Below are 22067 nucleotides of genomic sequence, written 5' to 3' on the forward strand. Positions count from 1 at the left end.
TCAACTGATCTGGAACTGATGAGGGAGGTTTTTGTGAGAAAATGAGGCGATGTTCTGATATGTGAGATTTATAGAAGCCCTTATTTTTAATCATATGTTCTGAATGATGTATTGTTAAAAAGTGTTACCTTTTATCACTATTAAGTGGTGTCTTAAGTTTTGTAATACTACAGCAACAATTTTAGATGTCTTGGCAATCATGAGTAATTGGCCCGACTTTGATTCATTAAAAAATAGACATATTTCTTATTAGCCTTTAAGCCATGCTGTGTCAAACTTCAGCTGTTCTTCGGTTGAAAGTTATATGGACGAACAAGTATTTCAGTTATCCTTATGTCTCTTATTTCTGTATCTCTCTGAGATCATGAGTATAACTGAAAGAGGCTTCAGTAACCCAGAGTATTTATACAGTTCTGAGTTCCCAGAGTTTGCTATATTTTCTAGAACATGCCTTCCAAGATGATTATTTAATACTTCCAGCATTCTGACAAAAATTTTTAAAATTACAGCCTGGAGACATAAGTGATGCAGTGAATGCTACCGTTCTTCAGTAGACTGAACATAGTGTAAATTTCCGTACTTGCATTTTGTTATATGATGGAACTTTTTGTTGATTCTAATATATGTACACTTTACTAAATTAGCCTTATTTATCAAGCTCAGATGTCCTTGGAGCAAAGTTTTCTACCATTCCTAACACTTTCAGAAGCTTCAGAAATAATATGACACACAAAGTGCATATTCAATGACTGATTGAATCAGTCAAAGATCAGATGCTAAAGGTGGCTACAATGTAGCTCTTATTAAATATTCTTATTTTTAGTCTATTAGGCCCTCATCCCCAACATTTCCAATACGGTTTGGCAGAAAATGACTTAAAATTGGATGGAAATTGTTTCATGTTAGGTACAGCATTGGTCTAAAAATCTTCACATGTTTGCTTAAGGAGAATTTTAAAACTTGCTGTAAGTGAAGACAAGAAGATTGTGATTTTTTTTTAAATTTATAATACAGCCTGTCTGCCATTTTGGGGATTCTTAATAATTAAGTCTTCAAACAAAAAAATCTTTATCTAGATGTATATATTATTTCAGATACACTAGCATCTAGTCCCAAACTTATATCGGGTAATGATCACTCCTTTCTTATCTAACTTGCTTCTGCATGTCTGCTAATACTTGGTCATTGATTATGTTGGGAATTCCATGGCAGTGGGCTAGCTGAGCTTTGGGTGAAGCACTCGGTCTTCTGATGCCCTGATGCATCTGTATAATTTTATCAAAAAAAAAAAAAAGCCTGGCAATTGTCAGTGAGGTTTCTCTTGAATTACTGCTCCGTTCATGTCAGTGTATGGCACCTTGTCTCATTCAGAACAAGGTCTTTCTGTTTTATTTTTAAATTAAAAATTTGCAGCGTTAGGAAGAAACCCAGGTGTGTGACAGCTAGTGCCAGTTACTTTGGTAAGTATGAAGGATAAGGAATATTTCTAGACTTTTTTTCCCCCTTTTCTAAAAGCTACTTTAAGAAGAATAACACTTTGCCTGCTGAATTTGCAGTTCTTGCTTCCTGAATTCACTTCTCTCCCTCTTCTCTTCTGAAAGATGGGAGTGTAGATGAATCTAGGAACTTGATTTTCAAAGGCTCAGCTTCCCTAAGTCCCTATTTTCCTTGGCATGAGGAGCTTTCAAGTGGGTTCAGTATGAAGCAGAATGACTTTCTTCCGCAGTGTAGCAGAAATCGTGGCAAGCTGCTCGTCATGTTCTTGGCTGTCTCTGCTGATAAAATAAATCTTTTATAAACATTTTTCTTTGAAGCTACCCAAGCTGCTTGCTTGCTTAGGCAAGAAACCTATGTAAACAGGCAAGTTGTCAAATGTGGTGGAATCATTACATCAGTACTTCCTTGGTAATAATAAACAGTGGGAAATAGTAATGATGAGGAGGTAGGAAAGGAAGGCCTCTTCCCTGGGCTAGTTAAATCGCCAACTAGGTGAAAGTTTGGAGATTCTTCTCCTACATGCAGCATATGTGGCCAAAGAGTCACGGGACCAAGTAGTACTTACTCTCTTGTGGATCGTCAAACCTGATACACAGTTGACGACGTTCCCTGTCTGGCCGCGTGGAAAGGATATCTTTTGTGGATGTAGTAGCTGGACAAAACAGTGCTTAGTGTTACAGGTGTTGTGTCCATTAAAAGGCTTTTGCTTGGAAGCAAATATAAAATGTCCAGAATTCTAGTTCTACCTGCTGTAATGATAATGGATCTTCTAGAAGCTGGCTGGGGGGGGGGGGGGGGGGGAGCTAACTTTGGAAAACAGCTGCAGGTTGCTTTAAGTGGGAATACCTGCAAACTGTTCTGAGAAGTGAAAAGACGACTTCAAAAGAATAACTTTTTGTCCGAGCTGCTTTTTTTTAAACACTTCAGAACTTTGACAAAGTTCAATTTTAATTTCTAACAACTGTGCTGTGTCACTATTTTTAATATTAAAATGTTGGAAGTTTCAGCCTTTTAGTATTGCAAGCAGGGTTAGGCTGGTGGAATATCAAGAACCCATAGTTTCAATCTTACAAACTGAGTAATGATTTTCTTTAGAATAATACTTTCCTGAGCTGAACATCAGTTGCCAAGGTTTATTTTTTTTCTTACTATGTATAATGGTAGACTGACGTTTGGCCAGTAGAGGGCAATAGGTATGTGCGTGCGTCGGTACAATGCTCAATAATTTCTGCTGGAATCACTTGGGTGTTTTGTGTTCTGGGTTTTTGTTTTGTTTTTTCCAATGTTGGTGGTGGTGATGAGAACAGACTTTTGGACCCCGCTGTCCACAGGAAGCAGTACAGCATTGCTTAATTAGAGTTCTCGGGACTTCTCTGCTTCCTTTCTGCCCTCCCCAACTTGTTTCCCCCTCAATATAGGTGACGTTACAAATCCTGAGAGACTTGATTATCTGGATTATTAAAGATTTCTTGAACTGCAAAGAGTTAAGCAAATCCTAGACAAAGATATTTGAAATATCTTGATTTGGAGCAAATCTAGAATTCAAATATCATTTGACAGACTTTCTTCAGACTTTTCTTTTCTTGTCCTTAGAACTGCTAATTTGCGGCTTGAAATAGACTTCTCAAGATAGTGTATGGACAAAAATGATGGATATAACATTCTCATAACTACTAGTGACATGTATTATCAGGCTTTCAAGTATTAACAATTATCTGAAGAGAACATTTTTAGTCGTAATGATTTTATTCCTTGCTAATCTTATGCATTGTCTTCCCTCACAACTGTCCATGTTTCCTTTTTAGTCTGAAACTCAGAATAGCAGTGCAGCAGCCAGTCAAGAGCATACTCCGCCTGTGTCCACTAACACGTCCATGAGTCCACGGCAGCGCCGTGCTCAGCAGCAGAGTCAGAGACGGGCTCCATCTTCAACTGACTTTAACCGGGTACAGCAACCAAGAGTCAACATGAACCACACTGGATCAACTGTTCTGATTGTCCTTCTGACTTTTGCACTGGCAGCTCTTATATTTCGTAGAATATGTTTGGCCAATGAGTATATATTTGAGTTATAAGGTTGTTTCTGTTGTAACAGCAGTGGCTTGAATGCTTCATTGAACATTCTGTATTGGGTATGACATGAGAACTGTTTACAAAGGTTACTTTTTGTATTTACGCTTAAGTCCTTATGAATGTTAATGTACCTACAGATACATTACTTTTAAGAAAAGTGTTAATTGAATGCCCACTGGATACTTGGAGAAACAGTGCAGTGGAATAGTAACATTAAGGCATGTGGGAGGGGAGTCAATTTGAGTAATTTATCAACTAGAAAAAGACAATTTAAAAAAAGTGGTTGATTCAGTTTTTTATGGAACATATAAATGCCATTAATCACCCCATCTAAGTTAGTATAAGATTTGACACTGGAGAAGGAATTCTAAAATGAAACACTACTATGTGTTTGTGTCCAGTGAACTCTTAATTTAGAGAGGATACAGTTCTGTAACCACTTTTATTTACCGTGACACGTTTCTAGAGGGGGAACACATATGAATTGGTTGTGATGCTGCTTTGTGTGTGTGAAAGGGCGAGAGGAGTAAGGGAGGAAAGAAGGGGCCAGACAACTATTTGCATTGTTTTGATTTTTATGTTTTGGAAGAAAGACTGGATAATCTTTCGGAAGATTTGGATGTCCTCTTCTAATACTCTCAATTGTATATCTTGGGTTTTTTTTAAATTTTAAGATTATATAAAACATGTCTATTCTTGCAATAGTTATAAATATGTAATATAATTATTTACCCAGAGCTATTGTCTTTTAATTATACCAGAAATATACATAATGTGTTGAACTGAATGTTTCATATGTGGTTTTATTTACTAAAGAAAATTTAAACCTTGTTATACTTAAACTCTCATATAGATGAACATGCTTGAGAAAAATATTTATTAAAACCTTGGTAATAATAAAGAGTTTCAAGCCAGTCTTCAGTTATATTTCAAGTATCACATGGCCTTTTGTTTGGTTTTTTTGTTTCTTTTTTTTTCTTAAACCTCAAATCAGTATTAGACCCAGAGGCTTTCTGCATTATTAGTTTATCAAAAAAAAAAAAAAAAAAAAACTGGTAATATTGATGAATGCTGTGAGGTCACATATACAAGCAATAGACCTACAATTGTTAGGGTTTTGGGAGGTTTTGTCTGTGAATGTTTTAAGTATTGCAGTGAAGTAGAAGAAAGCAATTGGTGGGATAATTTTCCCCTTGTATTATTGATCAGATTTAAATGTATTCTAGCATGTTGATTTCAAAGACAATGAAATGTAGCTAACTTTCATTTTGTTGCTGTCAAACATGATAGCCCTGACTTAAGTGAGGTTCTCATCCTGTTTCTCAGCAAGTATTTATGAAGCTACCTACAGCTGTCCTAAATTTTGTTAAATATAAGTGTTTTGAAACATTAAAGTAGCTATAGCAACTTCTAAAATAAGGAAAGCCTGTTGTGTGTCTAAGGGGAATGTGGAAATAAAAAAAAACAACACCAGTTCTTTTTTAGCACTCTTGTGGATTGCTGATAATCTTGTTTGCAGGTACAATAGAACAAAGATCAAAAAATAGAAGTTCAGATAAATGTAGTTTATTCATCACTTGCATACACATTCTGCTGCAGAACAATTTGATGTCAGTATATTAATTGATGTGTTTTTACCAAATTTGTATATTTATTTCATTAGAAATTAAAAAAAAACAAAGCAAACCAAACCACAAAACCAAAAAAACCCCACACCAAAACCCCCCAAAACCTCTCCAGCTCCTGTGTTTTCCTAGTTGGTTTGTTGCTTGAAAACCTCTTCTATTCAAGTGTTGCAAACCTGGGCTCACAGAAGAGAGGTCTGCCCCAAAGGACGGTTTTGCTGGGTTTTGACCCGCTTGCTCCTCTGGAAGCTTTGCTCTTGAGTGCGCTTTTCTTCTCCTAGAGACTCACTGCTGTGCCAAGCAAACTTTTGCTCTCGTACCTGTGCCCCACACTGGTTATTAGTAAAGCAGTGAAGTCTTCTGCAAAGAAGCAGCCTGCATTGCCCTTCGAATGGGCTATGAGAAAATAAGCTTCAAATGGTTTCTGAAAGCAGCCTCTTCCTTGTGGTTAAAGGAACAGCCGCTTTGTAGCTTTTCATTTTTATTTCAAACTTTTTTTTTAATAAAATGCCTGATTGTGCAAATACCTATTTGAAAAAATAAGTATTAATGGTGACCTGATTTATGTAAAGAGTCTATTGCATGTATAGATACTTCGGGGGTTACTGTGTTTTAATTTTCCTTTAAAAGTTAACAGTAAATAAAATCATTTTCAGAGGAAATAGCTCATCTTTTATCTTCAACAGCATAAAGAGGCAGAGTAAATTGGAAAATAAAATCTCAACTGCCCTAAAACCATGAAAATATGTGCATTTTACAGTTCTATACATGTCTGAAACATGGCACAGGCGGTTTCCAGTCGAAAAAGATGCCGTGTGAAGGAATAGAAAATGTGGAAAGCCTAATGAGAGGGGACAGCCTGGTTTTACACAGTCTGGCAGAAGGATAGCACTGTCCTGAGATTAGGGGATTGAGCAAAAAGCCAGCAAGCAGAATTACAGGTTTTTATATAATGGCTTTAGTAAATATCCTTTAGGACCCAGTGGAAATGTTTGGTGAGGCAAACTTCGTGAGTAATGGCCAATCATTAAGCCGTGATGAGGGAAAAGCTTTGCCTGAGAAGCTCCTGAAAGCCTGTCGAAACCATCACGTCAGGAAAGCAGCGTTTCTACCACCGATCGCCGACGAACGCCCGACGCTGGAATTAGAGTGGATTCAATGTTTGAGCCCGGGGGGACTTGTGCTACAGGAGGTTACTGGCCCAACTCCTGTTTCCAGCAAGATGCCTTATTTTGCAAAACTCCTTTTATTAATCTTTTGCTTAGTTCTTCTTGTGGAAAGCAGAAAGCACAGGAGGAGGAGGTGGACGAGGCAGCTGGAGGTGCAGAGGGCAAGGTAAGGGTTTTTAAAACACGTAAGCTGCTCTTCCTGTAGTGTTATAAATACATTACTACGTAGACCTAAAAATCTGCCCCGTCAGTGTCTTTGTGTATATCGGACCTGCAAACAGCCTTATAGATCATGTTTTTTGAATAGTGTCTGATACTATATTCAGTTTTAACTGTAAATGGACATGTTTAGTGATAACTTAACTCTTAATGAGGCAGGTTTTGCAGATAAGCTGACCGCTTCAGCTTAGTAAAAATATTCTTAGCCCTATATGTGAATTACAGAGAGAATTCAGAGAAGTTGCAATTAAGAGATGTTCAAATCTGCATGTTGTTCCAGCACTGTTTCAAGAGCAGGTTATTTACCCTGCTTGCTGGAATGTCTGTGCTACTTACATTCACATGAAATTAGATGTTGTTTTCGAACCATTTGAGATGGGGGTGTTGGTTAGCATGTGTAGTATTAATTAATAACATATAAATCCCTGGAAGTTACCCAGAGGCTGTGAAATTAGTAATGTTTTTTGAAGAAATTTATGGAAACTTTGCAAAAATATATATTTTAAAGTCAAGTAAAGGCATAAGAAAGAGTTAAAGGTCTTAGTAAAGTTTATTAGATTTACTGTTGCTGAGATTTGACTGGAGGTTTACATTAGAAAAGATAATCTTCCAAACCTGTCAGACAGTCCAAAGTATGTTATCCTTTTTTGTAGTTATCTCATCCAGCGGCAATTATATCTTACAAGATTCTTCATTGTTCGAAAGGCTCAAAAATAAAATTGGGTTAATCCATCTTATCAAGTGGCTTCACTACGGCTGTAAACCTTCATCGTTCATTTTGTTGGGTTTTTTGGTTTAACAGTCAATGCCTTTATTCTATAGGGAGTGTCGTTACTTGAACGTTTTACAAAGTTGTGATATAATTGAAAGCAAAGAATGCCTAATATGCTCTCAGATTTATACCACTTATTGAAAAATACAGTAGCATATGCTTTTAGTGACATAAATGTTATAAGGCTGAAACAGCTGGGGCCTGAGCCTGAAATCCTAAAGCTAACTGAAGTTTTGCCACTGATTCCCACAGAATCTCCATTATTGAATGAGATCTTTCATTTAACTCTGACAATTTTTCCAAGTCTATGTTCTGGACAACACAGGGGATTCAACAGTAGCATTTTCTTGCAAACCATTCACGTGTAGTAGAGATCATCTACTTGGAAGTAACAAAATAGTATAAATCTTTCTTTCAAATGTGACTTTATCCAAAAGTGGTGCCATTCTCTGGGTTAATAAGTTGTTTGAATATTTTGTACTTTATTTAAACATTGCAAGAATAACTTAAAATTGCTACAGCGCCGTTGTTTTTGTGAAGTTGTGATGGAGTGGAAATCAAAGCACTGCTAAAATTATTTATATAGATCAATTTACTGTAAAGAATGACTGATAGTATTTGGTTTCCTGTGAAGTAATGCTTTTAATGAACAGTTTTCCAGCCAGGTAGAACCTGAGGAGCTATATGTCTTTTATATATATATATATATATATATATATATATATATATATATATATTTTTTTTTTTTTTTACATTTTCTATGCAAACAATGTACTTAATTGAAAGTATATAAAAGTAAGTATTAGGGGCTATTAAATGTGAATGACATTTTAAATACAGAGAATTCTGCAATATTGCGAAAAATAGTGTACGGAGCCATGACACTGATATCTTAAATTTCCAGTTACGCAGAAAAAATACAGTTGTCTCTAAACCAGCAATGAATGGTGGACTCTTCTAGTAAAAGGAAATTAAAACCAGCTCCTATGCTGGTTTTCTAATCATGTAAGAGAAATGAAAACTGTCCTTTAATAACTGTATCACGTTTTCTGCTTAGTGTTTCTCTTGCTGACTTACCATGAGAAATATAGTAAATGTACTTTACAGTAAACGTAATAGGCAAGAAAATTTATTCCTATGTTTGGGAATCTACATTTGACAAGTTTGATATTTTGTGTCCTTCAGGGTGATAGAGCAACCCGATCGAAGGATCTTTATGTTGATTTCAAGAAGCTAGCTTGGGTTGTGCAAGCGCAGAGGACCTTCAGCTCCGTCGTTCATTCCTTGAACGTTGCATGGCGGTTCCTGCCCGCGGGGCTCTGTGGGCCTGGGGTAACTGGGCCTGCAGGCACCAGGCAGCCGTCTGCCGGCCGCACGCAGAGAAGCTGTCCTGGGCCTTCGTGGGAGAGGAGCATGGTAAAGCCAGGTTAGGGCCGTGGAGGTAGGAACCCACATTAAGAAACGCCAGGGTAAGGGTTGCCTGTGCATCCTTGATTACTCCCCGTTTTACGTTAATGTTGAACTGTCATGCCTTATTTTTAATATGAGTGGTACCCCGCTCAGCGTGCTGAATGGAGAGCACTTGCAGAATTAGAAAATGGGTCGTGTTTCATTTTCTCTTACTCCTGCACCCCCCACCTCACTGGTAATGCAACTCTCCGACAAAACAGAGGTATGACTTAAAGAAGCAACCGCCTCTGTGCAGCATTGCCGTGGCCATTGCCTGGAGCCGCTTCACGTTACGCTCTGGAGAGCCTGGGCTTTGCGTAGGAAACTGGGGTGTGCTCGTTGAGTAGCAGCTCCTGGCTTTGTGCTTTGATGGTAGTTTTTTTTACATTTTCCAGGGATACATTTCCCTCTCTCTTATCTTACAAAACTGGCTGAAGGGATTCAGTGACACCTGTTTGTATGAAGCTGAACTTTTTTGCTGATGTACAAGCTGGTGAATGGTGCACGAAATCAAGAGCTCATAATTAACAGAAGATTTGTTGGTGAAAAAATTTTGCATTTCATTCTGTTTTAGAGAAATCAAGTAATAAATGAAGTGCAAAGTAAAACCTGTCAGAGTCACCTGACGGGGGATATTGGCTCCAGCATTACCTACATACCAGGGAATAAATTTCCAGAGAGGAGGTAAAGACTTTGGTGCTGAAGGAGATGGTGTAAGTGTGGAAAGGTGCAGGTGTGTGTGTCGGATGGGCTGTGTACCGCTGCCAGGGCACGTCAGACTTGCTATGTGTAGTACTGATTGCACAGTGCATGTCTATGTGTGCTTGTAGCTTCCTTGGAGCATCAGCATTACGGTAAGTGCCAAGCGAGTGCTGTTGGCATGTCCAGCACTGGATTGGAAACGGTTTGGGGTACTCTTCAGTAGCTCTGTGGTGGCTGCATCTCAGGAATCACAAACAAATGGCAGTAGTCCTCCTAGACTATCCATCTGGACAGAATTTCCCCACAGAAAAAGAGAAACTCTGAAAAAGTAGTGCTTTTGTTAATATTTATTGTTCTATAAAAATTGCTGATAATGCTTCTGGTAATGTTTATTGCTCTGCATAAATTGTTCTAGAAGAGAGGGCTCAGGAGACATTTGCCATCTTGATTGTGCCTGTGAATGCTGTGTTTCCAATGGCCTCTGCACCGGACAGACAGACACAGTCTGGCTCCGAGTCTGCTTATTCCTCTCTCCTAACAGTTGAGCAAAGCCGCATGCTTCAACCATCAGAAACACTGCACTTTTGAAATAGAAGGGGCTTTGAACTTCTGTCAGCTAAAGACTTTCTGCCAAGGTTTTTGGAAGTGGTCAGTGGTTTGGAGTATCTCATTAGAGATGTAATTTTCAGGACACGCTACATGCCAGCCTTAGGTTGGGACTCAAAGCAGAAGCAGACCGTCAGGGCACGGCAGCGCGAAACTCAGCACACAGACTGTCTTTCCAAACAGCAGTTTGCTGCAAGTAATCTGCTGATCCCTGCCGAAATGGCTGCTGCTGGCAGGCGTGCTCCCTCCGTTGCCTTGCCGGGCTGCATTTTTTGCCCCAACTTTCAACCAGGTGGAGCAGACAAGTCTTCTGGCCTCTGATACCTCCCAGCCCCTACTGATCCCCTCTGCTCTCTGGTGATTTCTCAGAAAATGCAATATTTCTAAGTGGCTTAATGGTTAAAATGTTGATAGCCATTTTTTTACAGGTGTGTTGCTTGCCTGGGGTTCAAGTCCAGGGCATTGCACAGCCTCTAGTTGTGCAAGGTTTGATGTCTCCTGAGATTTTTTTCACCAACACCGTGGCATCACAGCAGGGCCAAATAGCAATGTGAAACAAAAGCAGAGAGAGACATGCACACACACAAATGGCAACAGCGGATCTGAGAAGCAAACCTCATGCCTTATCTTGGCTGTGTGCTCCAGCTGTGGTTCATGTTTGCAGTTGTCACTTTTCTGCTGTTGCTAATGTTGCCCTCTCTGACTGGGCTGCAGCTGCGTAGCTGTCTGTGTAGGCTGTGAGATGTTTAGAGCCTCAAAGATGGTGAAGGGTTTAGAGGGGAAGCTGTATGAGGAGTGGCTGAAGTCACTTGGTCTGTTCAGCCTGGAGAAGAGGAGACTGAGGGGAGACCTCATCGGGGTCTACAGCTTCCTCACGAGCGAAGGAGGAGGGCAGGTGCTGATCTCTTCTCCCTGATGACCAATGATAGGACCCGAGGGAACGGCAGGAGGATATGCCACGGGAGGTTTAGGTGGGACATAAGGAAAAGGTTCTTCACCCAGAGGGTGGTGGAGCACTGGAACAAGCTCCCCCAGGAGGCAGTCATGGCGCCAAGCCTGACAACATTCAAGAAGCAATTGGACAATGCCCTCAGATGGGGTTGTCCTATGCAGGGACAGGAGTTGGACTCGATGATCCTTGTGGGTCCCTTCCAACTCAGGATATCCTATGATTCAACACGGCTTCCTCACCAGCCTGCGTGCATTCGGTGCTGTCTCTTCAACAGTCGTGCCTCTGGCCTCTTCAGCGGAACAGTGGCCTCTGGCTCCCTTGGCTACACCCGTTATCCCCCATATCTCCATCATTTGGCTCTTCGCAGCGTTCGCTGCCCAAGCAGCCTGCTTACACCGGAAAGCTGAACGTTATCGCAGTGCTGTACCTCTGCAATTAAACATGCTGGTTTATTTTTGCTACTGCTGACATGGGTGCCAGCTGCACTGATTTCACAGTGAGGAGGGCCTGTAATTGTTTTTTGTTTCTGCGAGCCAAAGATGATGTCTTAAGTGGCAGGGGGCATGGGGACAGCCAGGCAGGTTGGATAGTTCTGCCCTGAAATAGTGCAAATAAAAGGTCAAGTTTTTAGCCTTGCAAGGGAGTGCCTCTGCATAAAACCTCCCTGTGAATTTTGCCCTCTGCTTATGTTACTGTTGTTGGCTTTGGGCTGGATGGATGTAGGAAGAGGCAAGGAGCGCAGGGTTTGGGATACACTTGGTAAAAAACAGCTCCATTTATTGCTGTGAAGAACAAATCTATTCTGCGTTCATCTTTAATAAGCCAAAAATATGAACAACCATAGAACAGATTGGGTTTTTTTTCTGGTTAAAAACCATACTTTATAAATCCAAGCAAAAATGGAGGGACCTAAGCAATAGATGATAAGGCGTGTTGGGCACGTGACCATGAAATATTCCTAATGTGTACGATAACAGTGATTGTGCACATCCTTTGAGTTTGTGTCCATCATTTTCCAGAGTCTGATTTAGTTTTTTCTAGAAATCTGGCAAGGAAAGTCTCTTTCCTTTCCTTCCTGCTCCAGGCATAAAACCACAGATGAGTCGGTGTGGCGCATGTTACATCCCAGCTTGTCAGAAAGTTCTCGACCATATCTGATCCCATGTGATCCATGTACATTAATATTAAAGATACACATCTATGTGGGATACACTTGTAGCATAATGGAGATGATAATAAATTTGGAATGCTCATCTAGGAGCGAGTTAATTGTTATGGGAGTCATAAACTGTTTACTGTACCTTCTCTTTTTTTTCATTTATCCTCTAGGGGATCTTTTTGCAGTCATATGCTTTGTTAGTTAGAAAAACAGGAGGTTTTGTACCTTTCTTGGTGCTCGGTTTACGCAGTGTGCACCTCCTCCAGCTTGCTGTGGCTGCTACACAAAGTAAATGACACCTTCAACTAACACGTTTTGGGTTTTTTTCCCACAGAATATACTTAAGCGCGGTAAGATTTTCACTGAAACTGTAGAAACACTTTTCTGAGTCCCAATAGGAAACAGGATCATGGGAGCCAATGTCCCATGACCATGAGATACCATCTTGTGACCAAAGTCAATGCTGAATTCTCCAGAGGGAGGTACGGAAACCTCCCGGACCCTGGCTGCCAGCAGCTGCCCCGTGCTCGGGACGGAGATCACCTTTCCTTTCAGGCTCACCACTTAGCCATTGCCTTATGCCCTACAGCAATTTTATAAGTTCTTTATCTTGCTCTGGAAAGGTCTGAATGTCTGCATAGATGCCCGCTGCTTTTTTGAGTCCTGCTGAGCTGTTATCTGTGATTCCTCATGCCATCAAAATTTAATTTTCTTTGATATATTTGGCAATATAAAAAGGATCAATTTCATGCAATTGAGAACAATTCTGAATAAAAGTGACTGGAAAGGAAAATATAAAAAAGAATTTAGGGCAATAATGGAGAAGCTTTTACAGAAGCTCAGCGAGATACCTGTCCCCTTTTCTCGTCTGTAAACAGGAACACGTCCTCACAAAAGACAGTTTTATCAAACTCATCCCACTTGAGCGAAGTGTAAACAGCAATAAAATTATATATGAAAAACATGGCATAAAATAGAAAAGGAGATGGGTTGCTTTAAATGAATAGTGGTGAATTGCAGAGTGCATAAAGCTGAAAGAACCCCTGACAAATCTATAATCAGAAGTGCTAAAGACCATAAGTACATCAGGGAGGATTTATGAGATATTGGTGATCAGGTTGTCAGCAAAGGCGCCCGGTGGGCAGGAGTGCTCAGTGCATCCTTCAGCTCTGCAAAGGCACTGGCGGCTGTATTCACCTTTGCTGCAGATGGTGAGATGCTTCCTATGCCAAACAGCGGTGGGGGTGGCATGGGGTCCCTGCCGGAGAGGATCAGAAGACACCAGCATAGCTGATGCCACACACTGTTATAAAGAATGGGGTTTTTTTCAAACAAACTTGGTCTTGCTTTTGGATTAAATTGACAAAAATAGTTATTATGCATTTCAAAGGCTGCGTAGACTGCCTGTCATTAAAAATAGCTCTATACAAAATCTTTGTAAATGGATTAAATTGATTAAAAATGAAATGACAGACCTCTATCTGTAAATTCTGAATCTTCCGTCATGTACCTGAAGGATTGGGCATGAACTGATGGTTCAATGCTGGCTATTAAATGCAACCCCTGGCTCAGGCAGTTCCTGAAAACCTGTTTGCTTCCTAAGGCAGCGTCGGTGTCCCCCGCCAGCCCTCTGACGCCTCTCAGCCACAGGCTTGTTCTTAGCAACTCTCCTCTGTGCTGTTCGCTGTTTGATGATTTTTAAGTGAATTGATCAGAGCTTGGCGTTTCAGTCAGGCTGTGCCATCGATTTACAAGACGGCATTGTAATGCCGTCAGGGTTTTCCATACTATTTCCTCATACAGCATGCAATCCAAAGTTTTGTTGGATTTTTAACTTGATTTTTTTCCCCCGTTCTTTGAGTAGAGAGATTTGATTGATCATTCACTGGTACTTAGGCCTTTCCCTGATGGTTAAATTCACAGTAAAGTCCAGTCACAGACACAGTACGATCATTCTTCTCCACTGCCAGCTTTTCAGGAGCAGAGGCAATACTGCGGACCGTGAAGTGGAGCACTTTTAGTCAGCAGCCCTAACCTTTGCAAAGAAACACGACCTCCCCCTGCAGCAAGCAGCGAAAAGCTCAACTTTTGCCCCCGATCATTCCCATTAATGGCTGTGCTTGGGTTTATCCCCCTGCTTTTAGGTAACCATGAATGCAGCCGTGTTGGGAGGGTGGTTGCTGCAGCTGGCTCTTTTTTACAGCCAGCAGGGAGAGAGACGCTCCGATATCCCGATTTAAACAGGAGCCCAAAGTGAGGTGAGACGAGGGGGATCCAAATTTTCCTATGATGTAGCATGCACCTTTGAGCACAGGGCTTATGTTCTTTCAAAACATCCATTTAATACATTTTTTTAAATTCTGTTGCTTCTTTTTCACCTCCTTATTAAAGTAAGCAGGTTATCCATGTTAGCAGCAGCTATCAACGCCCCTTAGGTTTTATTGTTACTGAATTGAATGATCTGGTGGGAAACTTTTCTTCTGATTTGCAATTTATGCTCTGTTTGCTAATACTCATCATGATTTGTATTTTAATGACCCTGAAGCACATCCATGGCCCTTCCACAGCCACACTTACACGTGTGGTGATGGTTTTCTAAGCTCTGAATTTTTGATCGAGATTTTAAGCCTAATTCACCCTCATCTTTGTATCTATTAGAGTGGTCCCTTTATTTTTCCTCCAAACTTTTGTTCTTTACTGTCAGTAATATTTCTCCCACACAGGCAAATGAATCTAAACGCTTTTGCATAAAGTTCTTTCTAGTTATTCTTCTTCTTTTTGGTAAGTTGCTGACAAACAGCTAACTGCAGCAGTATTTCCAGCTTTGTCAGTTCTCATGACCAGAGAAAGGGGTTGAGGAATCTTAATGGTCCAAGTGCTCCTTCCTGCGCCGCTGGGGAATGCCAGGGAGGCTGATCTGGACGTTCTTCTGAGAGTCCACGCAGTATCTGTCTGTCTGCTGTTTAGTTACCCACTTATGCCATTTCAGTGACTTTCTAACACTTGTCTCAGGGGTTTGTTGTCATCCTTGTTCTATTGTTATGTGATCTCTCAAATAAAAAGTTAGGACTTTTTCCCCCTTAATATCCAGAAAAGTGAAGGATTGCAGATCTTGCTGATGTTTCTAGATAAACCCCCTCTTTTCCTGCTGCTGTGGAGGGAAATGGGTGATTTTGTCATTGTTAAAAGTCAAAAAGCAAAGCAAGCCCTCTGTCCACACAAACTGCTGGTACTCAGCTGATGCTTCTGGGGCAGATGATAGTCTCAGAATAGCGTATGACATTGAGTGACCGCCGTCAACAAGAGCTTTCTCATGATAACGTTGCCTTGATACCCAGCCAAGTCCTGGCTGGGTAGCATGTGGGGCAGAATCAGCTGCTTTTACTGCTGTGCTCTCGGCCCTGTGCCTCCCCGGTGTGCGGGCTGGAGAGAGCACCGTGTCCGTCTTGGAGCCGGCCGAGATGGCAGGGGTGTCCTCAGTGGGGGCCAGGTCTGAGTTAATGCTGCGGAGAGGCAGCATTGGGGCTGCCGCGCTGGCCTACGCCGTGGTGCTGGCAGCAACCCCGCTTCCCTCCGTGGGGCTGTGCCCACAAGGATGCCACTCCCGGGGCTCTGAAATCAGGCAGGCAGAAGTCGTTTGCAGAGACATCAGACCAATACTATTGCTGTTTTTTGCAGCCACATCTATAAGAAGAATCATGATGTGACCAAAACTTGGAAAGGAAAGACAGAGCAACTTCTCAGGGTTGATGACCATGACTTCACCATGCGGCCAGCTTTTGGAGGTGAGAATAAAATGGTTCTCTTGATTTCATGCTCATCTAACTAAGAGTCATCTAATTATCTTATTAATCTTGTAATTTAAAAAAAAAAGCCTCTGGCCAGATGCCCCAGTGTGAGGGGAAAGGACTTGGGTGGTTTCAGGAGATACTCAAGGCAATTCGGAGAGGCCTCATCCTCACCTCATAGTCCTCTGTACAGCTCCTACACACCTTCCTGTTGCTGAAGCTGGCTCTTTTTTTGGCTACTGTTCCCCAGCCTCAGGATGGACCCTCCTGGTAAGCATGTCACTGTTGAGAAGATGAACAAGCTGCAGGTTTTAATGTTCACTTGTAGATGTGAAGTTGCAATGACCTTTTCAGCTGATGTGATCAAATTGCAAAGTAAAGAACTCGTTAGGTGGATCACATCCTATCCTTGCTGGGAGAAAATGGAGTGGTTTTGTCCAGATAAAATCTTGTCTCCAACTCTCTAAAGCAACCAAAAGAGCAGGAGGGGAGGCCTCCATCACCTTCACTTCTGTCTTCTGTTATACCCAGTTACAGGAACATGCTTGCCTAGTCTTTCTAAGGTCACTACTGCAGAGGTACAAGCGTACTTGAATAAAAAATCTGCTGGTATACCAGCATGGATACCCCTCTTCTGATTAGATCAATAACCAAGCCCCTCCAGAGATAAGCACAGAGTTTTCTGCAGCTTTTGCTGAATGGCTAATACTGCATCCTTTGTCAGTCGGCCTTCTAGGACGAAGTGCAACATCTCCCTGTCCAGTGGGTCACAGGGGTATTTTGCATTTTGCACCTAGTCCATAGAACAGAGCTCCTCTGACCTGCCCGTTCCTGGCGCAGCTGGAAAGATGTTTCTCACCCTACAGTGCAGATGTGCTGATCTGACAGCACACTGCTGTCCCCGTGCTCACAACCCAGGCAACTGGGGTTGTTTAGCCTGGAGAAGAGGAGGCTGAGGGGAGACCTTATCGCTCTCTACAGCTACCTGAAAGGAGGTTGTAGCGAGGTGGGGGTCAGTCTCTTCTCCCAAGTAGCAAGCGATAGGACAAGAGGAAACAGCCTCAAGCTGCACCACGGCAGGTTTGGGTTGGATATTAGGAAAAATTTCTTCACCAAAAGGGCTGTCAAGCACTGGAACAGTCTGCCCAGGGAAGTGGTGGAGTCCCCATCCCTGGAGGTATTTAAAAGATGTGTAGACGAGATGTAGATGTGGACTTCAGAGTCCAAAATGTGTCATCACCAGTGTTCCCCAGTTTAGGTTTTGATGCCCAGTGTCACCACTGCACTGTATTTCTGTAAACAGACCAAATTTTTACTACTTTTATCAATGTCACAGAGCCCGTGAGGAACACCTCTGTGCACATTTCCCACCAAGCAGACACACATAGTTACATGGTTACTCTTCCAGTGCTAATGTAACTGCATTTTAATCTCCTCCTTGTCTTGTTTTGTTATGTTACCCCTCATCACAAGCATTAGGATACTGCTAAAGTTTAAAAACTTGGAGTACCATTTATAAAATTGAGAAATATCCTAACAGCCTTTGGTGAGAAGGTGACTTTTTGTAAAGGAAAAACATGGCGTTTCTGTAATTTTTGCTCAAAACCTCCTTAGGTTGCAGAGCTACCTGGAACAAAGGTGGGGTGTTAGGAAAGTTGCACTAAAGTTGCATATGATAAGGAACAAAACATAGCAACAACTTTGTTGAGGCTCCAGCCTTGGAAAGCATGATTCACAGGCATGGAGACAGTCTGGGTGCTACAGGTTCTTGCACAGCTGCAGAATTATGCAGTGTATTTTTAGTGACAGATGATAATCCTGATGGAAAAAAATATAAAGGAAAGAAAACAAAAGCCTGGTAAGAGGCGATCCTTCTATTTTCTTCTCTAATGTTATTCGTCAGGCAGTCACAGTGATTTGCTACACCCTGTGAGTCCTTCCAGTTTTTTGCTGCGGCAACGCCAGTCAAACTGATGTGGTCTGACCTCCGTAGGATAAAAAGGCTTTTGTACTGCTGAAGCGGTGTAGAGGAGTCCGTGGGATGCGTGTGATTGTAAGTGGCTGCTGGCCTAAGACCCTCTTTGCGGGCAGCCCAGGGACCACTGTCTAACGGAGAGTCCAGCCCCGTGGCATTGCATTGGGCCTGTGATGTTATGGTGCAGGCGGGAAAGGCAACTCATCTCTGGAAAACATAAATAACATCAGAAGGAGACTGTGAGTGACATTAGACTATAAAGAAACCCCATACCTTAAAAGTGATCGTTCCCAAGCTTGGTTGAGTAATGGGCAGCTGTTAACCTTCAACATTATTGGTGGACCAGTCTACAACTTCAGCGCTGAACTTTAAGCTAAAAAGGGGATGGGGTCTGCAGCTGCTTTTTGTGGCCACGGTGACTCTTTGTGGCCACGTGGCTTATCATGGCCAAGTGGCTTATTGTGGCCATGGTGACTCTTGTTGGTCTGCAGAGGACAGTCAGCAAGCTGCCAGCCCAGAACAGCTGTGACCATTGGACAGAGCAGGCTGGGGTTATGCAAAGTGAAACAGAAGAAAAGCATTAGAGAAAGGTGAAGGGGTTTTCAAGAAAAAGTATCTTGGTAAAGAGCAAGTGAGCAAGCAAATGTTGTGTAAGTTGTGTTATTAACAGCCCAATAAGCACGGTTGTCTTGTGTGCTCTCAGCCCATTAGAGGCAAGCTATTGGGCATGGTGGTAATGACAAAGATTTTTGCTTTGCTGATGCTCAAAGTAGCCTCCATAAGCTAAAATAGACTGCGTTTGTTATGACCCTTGGGCTGTTATTTCCATGTCAGTGACCTTGTTCCAGCTAGCAGATGTTCAGGTATTATTTACAAATATTAGTATTTAAAGATTATGTAAATGTTTGGTTTACTGCCTTCCTTAAACATCCATTTTAAGCATTTCATCTATGACATCTCGTATTTTACAGGGAGCCTGTGAATAAGCAGCTTTAGCTGATACTTAAAATAGCTGTATCTTTGCTGAGGGACAGCCTAATGCTGTACTTTTATTATATTTCTTCATAGCCTAATAGCCTAACGTCAGCTGGTCCTCGCTGCCCTTTCTTGGCAGTATTTTTGTCAGGACGGATGAATGGTGGGGTGAATGAAGCATCAGCAGTTCGCTTAGGATTTGTATCAAGGGCTGGAATAAAACTTGCTTCTCCCTCAATGGGATGTGAGCAAACGAAGGTCTCTGCAGTCATGTGGCAGCTGATGAGCATATCCTGGTGGTGACTGCCTGGTAGCTGCCCACACTGAAGAGGTCCCAGACATATATGCATACATTAAAAAAAAAAAAAAAAAAATATATACACACATACACGTACATGCAGGACCACTGAAGACTGTTTTGCAGCTTGCAGACATGGGATCCCTTATGGGCATCTGCGAGCCTCTCTGGGTGTGTGCAATATATCTGGCAGCAAAGAAGTCTCAAATTTGCTTGTTTCCTATGTAGATATTTTTGTCTCAGGGCCTACATCTGCCTCACTCCTTCAAAGACAGCTGAGAGGAAAGAGAGACTGTCTCAGAGAAAAATAATGAGCCTTTGAAATCACTGCCAAAGAGAAAAATTAAAGAGATGTTGCAAAGCTTTAGTCTCAGAGCTGGAGTGGAAAACTGACACCAGGCATTTTCACGGTAGCATGCTATTCCCTATCTTCCAAAGCCTCCTGCAGTGTTAAAAAATAAAACCCATGTTTGTGTCCAGTACCCATTTCTGACTGGAAACTGACTGGTCCTGTGTAGCTTTCATGGCTGCTCCTCAGTGAGTGGTTTTAGGTGCCAAGACACGCAGGGACGCGACAGGATTTAATGTTGGGCACCTTCTGAAGTCATTCCTGAACAGGACTCGTGGAAAACTCCTGGGTTTCCTAGAGGGGTTAGCCCCAGACCAGATGTCCCATTCAGCCTGGGACAGAGTTTAGTATTCAAACTGGAGTTTTTGCAAGGTGAAACAAGCCATAAAGTCTCGGTGTCAGAACCCACCCAAAATGGAGACTTGTTGTGTCCGTCTATTCTACTTGTGCAATCACGGAATGCAGATGCACGGTGGGCCTTCTCTAAAGGTATTCTGTGCGGCATCTTTTCTATATGCAGCACCTCAGTCCAATGTGTAATGGCTTTCATGGAAGAGCAGGTCACAAAACAGAGCAGCTCACTGCAGAGGAAAGAGAAATGAGGGAGCGCTCTCACTGCTGATTCCCAGGACACCAGGTTGTGAACTTGGTAAAGGAATAAAGACATAGAAAGCCACAAACACCTTGACAGGCTGGTCCCTGAGTATCTTTTTAATACCCAAGTTTGATTTGAGGCAAGGACACTGACATGCAGGAATTTCCAGAAATAAGATGTTGCTGACACAGTTTCAGAAGGTGGTACCTTTACAGGGAGAAGGTGCAAGGGTGCTCTCCTGTATCACCTGTCAATCCTACACAGAAATTGTGGGGCTAATGGATACCGTCCAATACAAGAGAGAAAGTAGAAGCACTCCTATCAGCCTTGGGTGGTGGTTCAGGTCACTTCAATCCTCTCTCAACATGCAAATATAAATATCTCCCTCAAAATGAAAAACTCCTATTTTCCATTTCCAATTTTTATATCATCAAAATTGCTAATGACTGTGCAAGTGTCTTGAGTTTGCTTGGAAGCTGCCACGTGCTGTCTGAGATGCAAGGGGAATACTTTATTGGTGTGTTCGTTTCTGTGTTGTAAGTGGAAGTCTGTGACTTTTATGAAGTTTTCTAAGAGTCCAGAGTTTGCTTTCTGGTTGTATCAGTCCTGCTGGATTAGGATTTCTGTTCTGCAAGATATTGCTGTGGACAGTGATGGAGATAATGGATGTTGACACGTTTGCTGTTTCTGGAAGAAATGCTTCAGTTGAAGGTTATACAATTTCTCTCCAGACCTTGATCTGTAAATACTTGAGGTCATGTTTAATTTGAATAATTCCATGAATTTGGCTGACACTTTTCAGAGACCCTAAAGTATGAGCTGAAAACCTTTGCTGGGCTGCAGTCTTTGAGCAAAGCAGCACTGCTTCGTCATCTCAGCCAAATCCACAGCTTTCACATGGATCCGTTTACCTTCCCATCCAACACTGAACCATCCTAGAGAGGAGCCTGAGCTTTGAGATTTCTCCAGTGTTACAGTATTCAGGTCTTTTCCTGCTTGTAATTCTCCAAGCTGATCCTTCTGTATTTCCTCTCTCTGAAGAAAAAAATTAATATTGATAAAATATTGTTTATGACAAGGAAAAGCTAGTTGATGAGGGTTTTTTTACATTTAATGTTATAATCTAAGTTACTTGTCCTCTGTCTACCTGTTCAGTGTGTCAGATACCTTCTCAGCTGTTCTTTTCCCTTCCTGTTCACACCTTCCTCATCCTCTGCTCCCCCTCAATAAAGAGGTTTTTTTTTCTCTGTTTGCTCCTCCCTAGTGACATTTGATGTGGAATTTGGCAAAGCATCTGGAGCCCCAGTGGTTTAACAGTTTAGTTTCCAGAGGGAGAGGATTAAAAAGCTAGCAGTTCCCAATTGACTCCAAGGATTAGTGAGACCAAAGATCTCTTGACATCTTTCTGTGACTGATCAGCAGCCATTTAATTCAATGGTACGTGCTGTAGCCCAGGTGACCTTTAAGGAAACCCAGGGTTTGTTTCTGTGGTTTAAGGAGGGCATTTCTTTACAGGGCTTCTGTTTTGCTTCAGACACTGCATGCATTTACAACGTTGCTTGCATCAAGTACCTCTGCAAAACTGCATCTTGGTAGAAGTTTTAAAGAGTGATGGGCCAAGTGAATAAACAATTATCATTATCAGTTTTGCTCATCACCTAGAGCAGGACTTGGTGATCATTTGATTCCTACCACTAGCTCCCAGGCAGCAACATTTGGGCTGGCCCCACTGGCCCGTCACCCACCCTTCCCTGCTCAGCCCAACCTCTTGTCCAAGCCTCCTCCAAAAAGTCTGGGTGTCTCAATGTGCCCTCATTCCCACTCGTGCGCTCTCTCATTGCCTCAGCCCCAGGTGCTGAATGAG

General features: G+C 41.9%; 2 protein-coding genes across 3 annotated transcripts in view; both read left to right on the top strand.

The window, feature by feature from the left end:
* The window catches only part of UBE2J1 (ubiquitin conjugating enzyme E2 J1), a 30740-nt gene extending 25592 nt beyond the window's left edge, over positions 1-5148 (top strand). The window contains exon 8 of one of the 2 annotated variants that reach the window (XM_082306152.1): positions 3303-5147. In XM_082306152.1, coding sequence (XP_082162278.1) covers positions 3303-3572 — 270 coding nt within the window. In that variant the 3' untranslated portion in view covers positions 3573-5147. Of the gene's footprint in view, positions 1-3302 lie in introns of both variants that reach the window. The other variant, XM_082306153.1, reaches the window with a different exon arrangement.
* A 1205-nt stretch (positions 5149-6353) lies between these two features.
* The window catches only part of LOC309587432 (gamma-aminobutyric acid receptor subunit rho-2-like), a gene marked incomplete at both ends in the record, with an annotated part of 37467 nt that continues 21753 nt past the window's right edge, over positions 6354-22067 (top strand). Inside the window, 3 exon segments of the mRNA XM_082305585.1 lie at positions 6354-6394; positions 6396-6530; positions 15902-16008. Coding sequence (XP_082161711.1) covers positions 6354-6394; positions 6396-6530; positions 15902-16008 — 283 coding nt within the window.

Source organism: Platalea leucorodia (assembly GCF_965183815.1).
Source record: "Platalea leucorodia genome assembly, chromosome: 3".
NCBI lineage: Eukaryota > Metazoa > Chordata > Aves > Pelecaniformes > Threskiornithidae > Platalea > Platalea leucorodia.